This window comes from Apteryx rowi, unplaced genomic scaffold, assembly GCF_003343035.1.
Source record: "Apteryx rowi isolate R43461 unplaced genomic scaffold, aptRow1 scaffold_36, whole genome shotgun sequence".
In the NCBI taxonomy this organism is placed as follows: Eukaryota; Metazoa; Chordata; class Aves; order Apterygiformes; family Apterygidae; genus Apteryx; species Apteryx rowi.
The window spans coordinates 3,229,685-3,240,675 of NW_020450085.1; the positions used below are offsets into that span (position 1 = coordinate 3,229,685).

General features: G+C 45.9%; 1 protein-coding gene across 3 annotated transcripts in view; it reads right to left on the reverse strand.

The window, feature by feature from the left end:
- WDFY1 (WD repeat and FYVE domain containing 1) overlaps positions 1–7,623 on the reverse strand; it is a 28,610-nt gene extending 20,987 nt beyond the window's left edge. Inside the window, exon 1 of one of the 3 annotated variants that reach the window (XM_026073046.1) lies at positions 7,375–7,623. In XM_026073046.1, coding sequence (XP_025928831.1) covers positions 7,375–7,511 — 137 coding nt within the window. In that variant the 5' untranslated portion in view covers positions 7,512–7,623. The remainder of the gene's footprint in view (positions 1–7,374) is intronic. The other 2 variants (XM_026073045.1, XM_026073047.1) reach the window with 2 other exon arrangements.
- Between the last annotated feature and the right edge of the window lie 3,368 nt (positions 7,624–10,991).

Here is a 10,991-nt window from a genome sequence, read left to right on the forward strand (position 1 = left end):
ATAAATATATTTTTAAATATGATATGATTTTTAAAATATGATATTTAAAAAAGGCATCTCAAACCATTCTGGTATGGAAGTTTGAAACTCTGAATGTTTACAGTTTCTCTTACCAACTCGTATTTCAGCAAGCCAGATACTAAATATCACCAACTGTAGCACTTCATCCTCTAGACCAGCACGTTACTCCAGCACTTGACTGACACCTCCATCTCAAGAGATGGATGCAAGGCTCCACAGAGAGCATCAAACATAGTTTGATATTATTTCCTCTAAGTCATCCCTCTACTATCTCATGTAGAAATCCAAAGGGCAAGCAATGTTAGTAGCACTGTTATTCAGGCCTGGGGAACAGTGCAAAGTACAAACAGGACTGATTATTTGGTCAAATGGAATTGAAAGAACTTGACAAGACAACACACACGGCTTGCTAAACCTCTTTATAACACTGCATTTAGTTTGTAATATTCCAGAATCCTACCTCTGAACGAAGGGGAAAAGCTATCTTGAGAACATTTGGTATTATATCGCTCTCATGACTGTTAGACACTGGGAGAAGGAATAGGAAAGAATTAGTAAGGAAGTAGGTTATCATCTACTAAAAACATTCCTACAATAAACACATTCGAAAGGAATCTACATCAAGAAGTTGAGAGCACTCATGTGAACAGGATTAAGGTTATTTTAAGCCTATTTTAAACGTCTTCTCCAAACCATTGTTTGTGTTCCTTGTTCCAGTTTAAAGTTCAGAAGTTCAACTTCCTCATTCTCAAGTGGAAGCCTAAATGATCTGTAAATACCTGTATCAAGAGACACTTATGAGTTTTCATCAAGATGAGTTGTTCTATCTTAGACTAAAAAAAAAAAAAAAAAAAAGCCTGGAATTTAGAAATTTGTAGAAAAAAAGTAATCTATAGGGGGTGGATTTGCTAAACACCATATAGGATAGCTAGTAAGAGTTTAACAAAGAGCACAGAAGGAGACAAAAAATATCTTGCACCAAGACTAGAACTTTTCAGGACAGCTTAAAGAATAAGATATAAAGCCAGAATGCTACCTTTCAATTCATTTAAGGGTCTTTCTTTAGAAGACCACTCAAAAATAACAAATCAGACAATGCCTGCCCTTAACATACTACTTTTTCCAAAAGTATCAGTGGAGCTGAGTACACACTGCCTCAGAACAATTAGATTTTCAGCTTTTGAATTGAGCCACATCAGTCTAGTAGCAAACGCACATTACTCTAGCCCATTAGTTAACTACTTTGTATTAAGACCATCTCTTAACAGAGAGCCATTTCTCTCTCCTTATCATAATCCACACCCTGCCTCAGGACCAAAAAGCTACATGCTTCAGAGAACAGTTGTCATTTCTTAGTAACCTGAGAAAAAGAAACATAATGTTTCCAAGTCAGCCTCACAAATACCAGTAGTAGTATAGGTTAGTGCCTGTAGATTTTATTGTTTTACTTTTTTTTTTTTTCCAAGCAGCTTCATCACACTCACACTGTTCAAGTGTTTCAGATAGCAACTTCCAGCCACACTAAATCAACTGTCTGACTTCTAACCAAAATGTAATTATTTTTGCTCTAACAGACTAAAAGCAGTTACCATAGCAATTTGAGAACACTTCACTCAGTATTCTGGTGGATTTTACTAAACCAGGAGTTGATACCAGGGAAGCATAACACTGCTGTTCTAAGCAAATAATTTCCTGGGGGTATAGTTCATTCAGGGATCATCAAATCCAGTCTCTCACCTAAAGTTGAGGGCCTAAATGAATAGCTGCAAGAGTCAACAAAATTAGCTCCTGAAAGCTTCTTATTTTGGCATAAGTAAGATTTAGATTTAACTGGTCTCATGCTTGCAGAGACAAGCCACCAGACAGCTTCGTACCTAATTATATAAAGCTGTGACTCTGCAAAACTTGATAAGATTGCTTAGCAGTCATCACTAACAGCATGTGCCAAGACTGCACTTCTCCCCGAACCTCTCTCCTACAGATCTCTCAGGCTGCATTTCCTTTTGTTAGGACAAATTTATTAGGTACCAATTCTAATTTGGAGGACTACAGAAGTCCTCCAAATAATACCATTTCTGTAATCTCCTTCTATCATGAAACTGTTTTATTATGAGAACTACCGCACTAATGCTAGTCTTTAGTGCTCTTCTCAAATCCTACTCTAGTTTCTTTACTTAATGAACAGGCCTGCGCCCAGTACATGAGAGAGCTGGCTACCACTCACCCTTCCTTAAGCATTCCTATCAAGGACCTAGAAAGACACAGGTTTGTCTGACAGTGTCAATAAGGATCTAAAATGCCAAAACCCATTAATGACCACTCAGATAGACAAAATTTTTAATTTAAAGAAGATTCAGATGAAGGTGGCAGGAGGGAGTAAAATAAGATAAAAGAAAAAACAAGGAACAAACTCAAAGCTTCCCCAACATTGATTATAGAAACAGAAGTTGATTTTGCCTAGAAAGCACGTACATTCATAGAAGAGTAATTTAAACCTTTTAAGTAATATTAGACAACCTTAAACAATATGGACTGTGGCTTTATGAATTCCTAAGGATTTTCATTGTTTCTCAGTTGGTATTTCGTTTACAGAGCAAGTAAGCACAAAACAGTCTGCTGGAGAAAAAATATCTGGGGGAATAGGGGCAGGCAGCCTTTCAGCATTCCACCAGTATTTGCAGCTTGTCACATTTGCCTCTAAAAGCCAAATGCACAGGTCAGAGAAAGAAGTGATAAAAATAGTACGCAAACCCAAACTTGTTATTATGGTACAAGCAGATACGCAAGTACTACACAGACATACACCAGCTCCTGTTTTGAGAAGTGCATCTTCCTAACACTTTCAAACAACTAACAATTGCTCTCCTATCTGGAATCAGTGATTAACAATTGTTTTCCTAACAGGAACAGAAGACTACATTTTCCCAGCAGTCAAAATAAATCAGAAGTATTTAGGCTGACATTGACTATGTTCCCAAAACAGCATTAGGAATCTGGTTTAACCACAGTACAAGGCAAACTCAAGGACACAGCTTGCAATCAATGCTTTTTGTTGAATTTCCGTTCGCTACAGCATTCATTTTGACTAATATTTAAGCTCTGTAACTGAAAAAACTAATACTGCAGCTTAAGCAGTTCTAATGTGATAGAAGCTCCCAGAACTCACAGAGCATTATTATTCAAGTGTGCTAGGGACTCCAGAGATCACCTTAGCCCATGGTAAATGTTATTCCATTATCTCACATTCRGGATCTTTTACACCAGCTTATTATCCCACAGCATCCCCAACTACTGCTGGAAAACGCTCACCTTACCTTAGCTGCTTGTCTGCAGAGAACAAGGGTATTAATGCTAAGTCCAGAGATCTGACTGTAGCATAGATCTGTGCAGCCCACAATGGACTATCTCAGATTTGAGAAAATACCAGTCATTCTCAAACAGCCAGATCTAACTCACAGCTGATACCTGAGCTAGCTAGCTGTCTAGATTAAGAGGAACATACTGCAAGCAATTCCAAACATTTTCCTGGAGCCAGGATCATACAAGATGCCTGTAAGGCCACAGGCTAGGAAACCATCCTAGCTAGATAAGTTCTGAGAAAGCTTTATAGATAGCAAGAGAGTTGTGTGCTGAAAAATTAGATTGGGAAGATGAACTACTTACTTTTGCAGGCATTCTTGCTTCCTTTTTGACTTCATATCTTCAAAAAGCTAAGATTCTATTGGTATTTGGAGATCTATTATGGTATATTTTGTACCACCAAAAGAATAGATCAATCACTTCTCATTTTAGGAAAAGTTATTTATAGTACAAAGAACTGCAATGACTTCAACAAGAGGGTAATGCACAACATTCCTGGAGGATGTTTGTGCACTGGTAACGTTTTTCCCACTGCTTAACTTGTAAACACATTCCTCTGACTTGTTATTATGAAATATTTGCTAGCATTACTTGTATTAAGTTTTAATCAAAAATACTTAAGCCCTGCTCTGTTGGTGTACTACTCAAAGGCATTGTACGCAGCAGCTCTTTCACTTCCCAAGCTCTGCACTTTGCCTGCTGCTAGCAGCATAATCAGTTATGCAGTATTAACACCTATGCCCCGTTTTTAGGGGCAAACGAGAGACTAAGAAGTTTGATTACATGTTAAACTGTGRGTGAACATGAGTGAGTAGGCTTTGATGTACTGTAGGAGGTACCCCAAATTAGAAGTGATACAATACAACAGTTTCTGAACATTTAAAGATCTGTGTACCTCCCATACTGAGACAGGCAACAAGAGTTCAGCCTCAAGGTTCAGTCAGAAATTTTTCTTTCAAACTTACACACACCAAAGGTGGAGAATTCACTCTGCTCTCTTTATGCAATTCTGTATCTGACACCAACATTTGCCCAGAAAAAGATGCAATTGTATCCTCAGCTCTTGTCAAAGCAATCTAAGCATGCAGGCTGCTACCCTTTAGCTCTGGGCTAACAGACCTTTTTAAGTTTCAACATTGGCATTGTCTGCTACAGGCCTTTGCAAGTCCTCGGGGAAAAAAAGACATTTGTTTCTACCATGAAATTCTGTTCAGATTTAACTGAGATACCAACTCGTAAGAATTCCCATTTCCTCTTCTCCCCCTTGGGAAGCATGTCAAAACAAACTGAACACAAACATGCTACGATTCAGCCCACACTATCACCAAAAAACCAGCTTCATCCTGCACCATACTAAGATACCAGAACAACCACACATAAGGAGAAGAAGGGGAAGAAGGGGAAGTGGCTCAGCCTCATCCAAAACTCATTATCCATGCACTACAAAAGTCACTTCCACAGCAAGGGAAGAGACCGACTGGGAACACCTTTCTGTCAAAGCCAAACACCACAGCTAACACATCCAGTGTCATGGCCTGCTGCCAGCTAGGTGTAACTACTCCCATGGCTCAACAAGGAGCAGTGTGTGCTGCTGCTTCAAAAGGATCAAGATTTAAATCCTGCTGATTTTACATAGGGACAGCTACAGCTGGAGGAAACCGTTCATCTATTTACAAGGCAGGAAATTGCATTCTAAACAYTAAGAAACCCTACTAAGCTGCAGAATCAAGCTCTAAAGAGTCAGGTGCTGCCGCCTAAGCTCTATGGAGTCACAAAATTCAGACTGTAATGCTTCCCTTAATATCCATCTTTCAGTGCACATACTGCACAGTATGATGCCATGTAGTTTAAGGACATTTAATAGCTTGATATCCCATTGCATAATTTGACAAGCATGTTTGCCTTTTACTCTCAGCCCCTGCTGGCATTAAGCTGAAGACATTTGGCATTCAAGACCTCAGCAGGTTGGAAGTTTTGGGAAAGAATACAGAGATAACTGTTCTGCAGGATAAGACTAAGAAGCTGATGGTATAGTACCAATGCTTATGTTTTCAAGTGCAAGAGTCACCACTTAAGAGCACACCTTTGAAGGGCCATTATAACAGCCACCCAACCTCATGGCTGAAAAAAATATTTTTGAGGAATAGAAACCTGAGTTTAGGAGCCCAAATCCAAGTGCTTCAAAAAAACTGTCAAGTTCAGACACGTTTAAACAATGTAACTCCCTTACATTATTCTAAAAGCTTGAATAAGGTAAAGACAAAGTGATCAGCTTTTATTCCCACTCCCAATAATTGATAGCTCACATAAGAATTAGCATGTTAGTCTGCAGGGGGGGAAAAAAAGGGAGGGGGAGGGCATTCAACTAGCCACTCAAGATAACTGCATTTAGTCTGTATTTTCACACACAAACTACAAGCAGAAACTACTTATTAAATCTCTTCCCTGCCAAATCCAACTACTTCTACTGCCTATTTCATAGTAAATTCAGCTAGCACTTGAAAAAAAGTAATCCTTTGCATGCCAAGGAAAAATGCATTCTTATCACTCCACAGGAAGTGGACTTAGACTAACACTTTGATTTCTCAGCAGTGCTGATAATCAGCTTCAAAAAGTGAGGCTGTGGCTTCACTTTTTTTTTTTTTAAATATAAAATTTATGTTGCTAGGTCACTAAGAAGTGTAACAAATACAACTGTGTGCTTACCTGATCCATACAGGAGCATAAGGACATGTGCTATACAGTTTGTTTGTTTTTTTTTTTAAATACCAGCTACTGAAAGACCAACAATATGTGGTAAACTTCATTCAAAGCTGGACATGGACAAGTTTGCACCCTTTACATTAAAAAAAGAAAAAAATCTCAAGAGCCTGCGCTAACAGTAAGCTTACAGAGTTTAGCATGTGCTGTTACTAGCTGGTGTTTGCTCTTTTTGATCCAATATTAAATGCCATAAAACCTTGTTCACCAGTTCAGACAACACCATGGGTCTGCTGAATTCCAAAACTCATTATACTTTGTTTCTCATCAAGTCAGGTCTTTTAAATGAGGATTCTTGCAAAAATAAGTGCAAGTTCAGCTGAAAGGAGTTTTGTATTATAACAGCAAAACTTTCTCCACCAAATTACCTCTCAACAAATGTATTTTCACACACTACTGTGGTTTCTGAACAGGAGCTCTCAAGAGGGATCTACCATCACTTCTCATGCTTAAAACTCACTTTTCACATAGCTTGCTGGAAATTCCAGATCTCACCACTACACTGCAGACCACTCATCTCTCTCCTAGCCAGCACTCCTCGGTGATACCTGCTTCCTCATTTCCAGTTTCGTTTCCTCTGAATAACTACTTAATGACATTACCAGCACGCGAAGCATCTGTCAAGAAAGCTATGCGATCCAGTGCTCAGGGTAAAGACTAGCTCAGGGTTCAGAGTAGGCTCTGAAGGCGCCCTCCCTTCCAGCCAGCAGCTACTGTCCTCAGCAGCCCATCACCACCACCTCTCCCTCGGATGTGCCAGCTCACTCCCCGAGCTATTTCGGTCAGCAGGAAGCCGGTCGCAGACCTGCAGGTCTGAGCCGGCAGAACGGGCAGCAGCGCAGGGAGCTCCAGGGCCGGCAGCAGGGGCCTGCCCGGCAGGGAGGGCAGAGGGAGACACACTCCCCCGCTCAGAAACCTGCCTGACGCCCGTTAGCCCTTGTGCCGCGGCGGGACCGAGCTCGCCCGCCCGCCCCGCGGCGGTGGGAAGCTCGCAGGAAGCGCGACAGCTTTCCGCCCCGCCAGCACCAGAAGCTCGCAGCCCCGCTTCGCGGCGCCCTCCCCGCGGCCGGCCCCGCCGCCCGGCCCGCTCGCCCCGGCAGCGGGAGGCCGCCCGGCGCCCTCCCCGGCAGGGCCGCGGCTCCGCAGAGCCCCGCTGCGGCGCGCAGGGACCCCGCGCGGCCTGGCTCCTCTCTGCGGGCCGCCCGGCGCCGCGGCCCGCCCCCCCCCGCGCACCTGTCCTCGCTGGCGGTGATGACGCCGTCCTCCTTGGGGATGAGGAGAGCGGCGCTCACGACGTCCTGGTGCCCCTCGACCTTGCTGAGGAGCACGGGCCGGCTGCTCTGCGGCCGCGAGTGGATCTCGGCCGCCATCTTGCCGCGCGGCCCGGCCCGGCGCCCCTCAGCTGACGCGCCGCCGCCGCGGGGGGAGAAGCCAGGCGCCCGCCCGTAACGCTGCGTGTAGCGGCGCCGCCCGAACCGCCCCGCAGCGCCTGAAATAAAGCGCCCCCCACGGCCCGGCGAGCCGCGCTGCTCCGTGCGTAGCGGCGCGGCCGCACTGACGTATTTGCAGGAGTAGAACGGCGGCCCCGCCCGGGGGCCGTAGCTCGTAGAAGAGCAGGAAACGAGGATCTAGCTTGGGGCAGAAGGAGGCGTGCGGGGGGCCCCGGCATCTCCGGGCCGGATCAGCCCTCCTGCCGCCGSCGGCGGCCTTGGGCTCGGGGGTGGTACCGTGCAGCAGGGAAACGCATGTTTCCTCAGCTTCGGGTACGCGACTGTGTCCTCACGTTGACTTCAACAACAGAGCTCAGCTCAGGAAAAGTGTTACTGTCAAATATAGTTATTGCCATTATTCTGCAGCCCTCATGAGCCCCACTCATTGTTCGTGTCCCAGCTGGACTGGTGCCATCATAAGGCAGCAAAWAAAAGGATATTCCTGCTGGAATAATTAGTGGAGGAATATGGACTGAGGAAGGACATGTAGTCACTGGAAATGCAATAGCTAGGTTTTTTATATCTTTTAAACTATAACCAGCTGCAAGCCTTTATCCTTTAAGTTCTTAAGCATCTGGATTGCCCTCGTTATTTTTCACATGCATTAGGCATGATGACATTCTCCACAAATTCAGTTGATCAATAACAGAATTCCTCTCTTCATCTCTGAGCTGTTTTTTAGTAATTGCTGGTGACAATTCTGCTGGTGGTGCTCACATCTTTGAGCCCAATCTTGAACCAAAGCCCTTGCTTGCTGGGACTAGCCAGGGGCTGTTGGAGAGATTACTAGAGTTATATGTCTGCATTAGCTGTTTCTCACAAAACGTATGAAGACGAAGAAAAGGAGATATGCAGTTTGTATCTAACTGCTTGGAGGTAAAAGCATGTGGGAGAAGCAGGCTTCATTTCCTGCCTGGCAAGACATTTGCCCCTGCCTGGCAAGACTTCACCAGCATCTTCCACTTGCATATTCTTAGCCAGAGGTTAGGGGGAAGGATGTGGGTGAAATTCTCAGATACTCCTGCAAAAGCTGTTCTGTCTGCCCAGAATAATTAATAAAACAATAATAAACAATATTCAAACAGTGCTATGCCTCAATATAACCAACACAGATGCTAAACTTACTTGAGAGGAATTTTATCTGCTTTAGTGGATTTCCCAGCTATGTGCTGGCCAGCAAAAGAAACGGAGACTCAGGAAGAATGGGTTCAGCTGGAAGGTTTTAAAAGACTTGTGGTTAAATATGGTCTGCTTTGTCTTCAGCTTCGGCTTTTCCCTATTCCCTAGTCTTTCCTCCGTTTTTCTGGACTCCATCTCTCCCCCACCCTTCTTTCTTCCTGAATTCTGCCAGACTCCTTTATTTGACTCTTGCCTGTGTCACTGTGTTTATCTTTCTCCCCTTGTCTTCCAGCCAACTTCTAACCTTATAGCATGTTTTTTTCCCCCTCTCCAATTCTTATTTTTAAATTAAAACCTATTTTTCCATCTCCCTGTTGCACATCTCTCTCTCGCTGTTCTCCAATGAAACCAAGCAAGTTAACCCTACGCCACCTTGTGTCTCCTATGACAAGGTCCTGGAGAAGCTCAGCTGTAAGACRAAGTGGTGAGCTAAGGTCCTTTAACGAGAGGGTGACTATGTTCACTGCCTCCAGGGTTTGCATAACTCTCTTCCCAGGCCTCAAAAGGAGAGGTCACACAAGGACACAGGGAGGAAGCAGGTTTTTCCAAAAGGAGTGACCTTTGGAGCAAAGCTACCTGGTGCCTCAAAGCGATGCAGGTGCTGAATCCCATTTGGATCTAGGGGCATTAAAACATCTACTTCCTCTGCTGGAGCGCGCCTCCATGTCTAGAGACTTTATCCTTGCTGCAGCTTTCAGGGAGCTTTGGGCTTTCTCCCAGTGCTTTACCACTCACTACCTGTTTCAGGAGCTGCCAGTCAGTAAACAGCAGAGGCACTAACTCAACGCACTGCAGCTCAGGAACACTGGCTGTGTATAAATGCATTTGTGCGAGAGCAGCTGTAATCACTTGCCAGTTCCTGGCATCAGGATTAGCTTTACCAGAAGCTCCACTAAAAAGCTAAATAGTTTCTCAGGTAATGCACTGGCCTGTAATGCTGCGAGAGCCTGGCATGACTCTCTTTTGAAAGAGTGGACTTGGTGTGCCCCAGKCTGGCTTGGTCTCCCAAGGAAGGAATATTACTCTGGATAGGTCCAGATAGATCCAAATACACTCCAGATTCATTAGATCCAGTCTAACAAATTGGCCCATTACAGGCAACAGGCAATGCGTACTAAGTAAAATACATGGCAGAGCCRGCTCTAAAATCACAAAACGTCAGGCCTTGGTCATGTTTTCCATGCAAGGTTTCCCTGTGCTTGCAACCAGTGGTACAGTACTTAGCCCGGTGGACAGGCATCATCAGAAAGAATAATTCCCTCATTGCCCAAGTAGCCCACAAAAGGCACCTTGCTGCTCAGCGCTCTCTTCTTCRCCCAGACTCATACAGATTGCATGCCTACTCCTCTTTCCTCTTTAAATCTGACCTGCTCAGCTCTCAGCATCTGTCAGAAAATCAAACTCCGGCTCCTTCGCCCAAGGAGAGATGAGAAGGAAGTGCTCTCACYACAGCGAGACCTCCGCAGCCGGGACCCCCCCGTACGAGCTTTCAGCTGTTGCGCGGCACCCCCGGGCGAAGCGTTTCCAAAAGCAGCTATCCTGAGACCCTCGCTGGTGACTAGCGGTTACAAGCGCTCCGCACGGAGCAGAAGGCCTTCCTGCCCCAAGCCTGCTGCCGCGCCGCCCGCAGCTCTGCCTGCGCTCTGGCTCCAGCCGCGTCTCCCCAGCCTCCTCGGCCCCCGGCCGGCCGCGGGGTGGGCCAGCCCCAGCGGGGCGGCAGCCCTCCTGCAGCTGCGCTCGCTGCCCGCCAGCACCGGCCTCCACGCAGAGGCAGCGCGGCTCGCGGCATCTCCTTCCCCTCGGGAAGCAGGGAGCGCGGAAACATCATGAGCACGCGTTCCCCGAGCCGATGGCGTTTGCACCGCGGGTGCCTYGGTGGCAGTGGCCCAGCACCGCAGCAGGTCTTGTCCTCGGAGCCCAGCTCACCGGGGCAGCCTTGGCCGCTGCACCCTCCGTGCCGGTTTACGCGAGGGTGAGAGGAAGCAACTCTCCTTTTAACAGGCAGAGCCATCAGCCCGGTTACTGCCGCACAGCCTCCCCCCTTCAGCCGGGCATCGTCAGTGTCCAGGCCGCCCTCAGGGGCCGGCGACCACRAAAACGCACTGGGAAGGCAAAGGAGGCCCCTGCGCCGGCTCTCCCTCTCATCGCGGTCTCACGGCCCGCAGAGCGAGCACGGGCGGC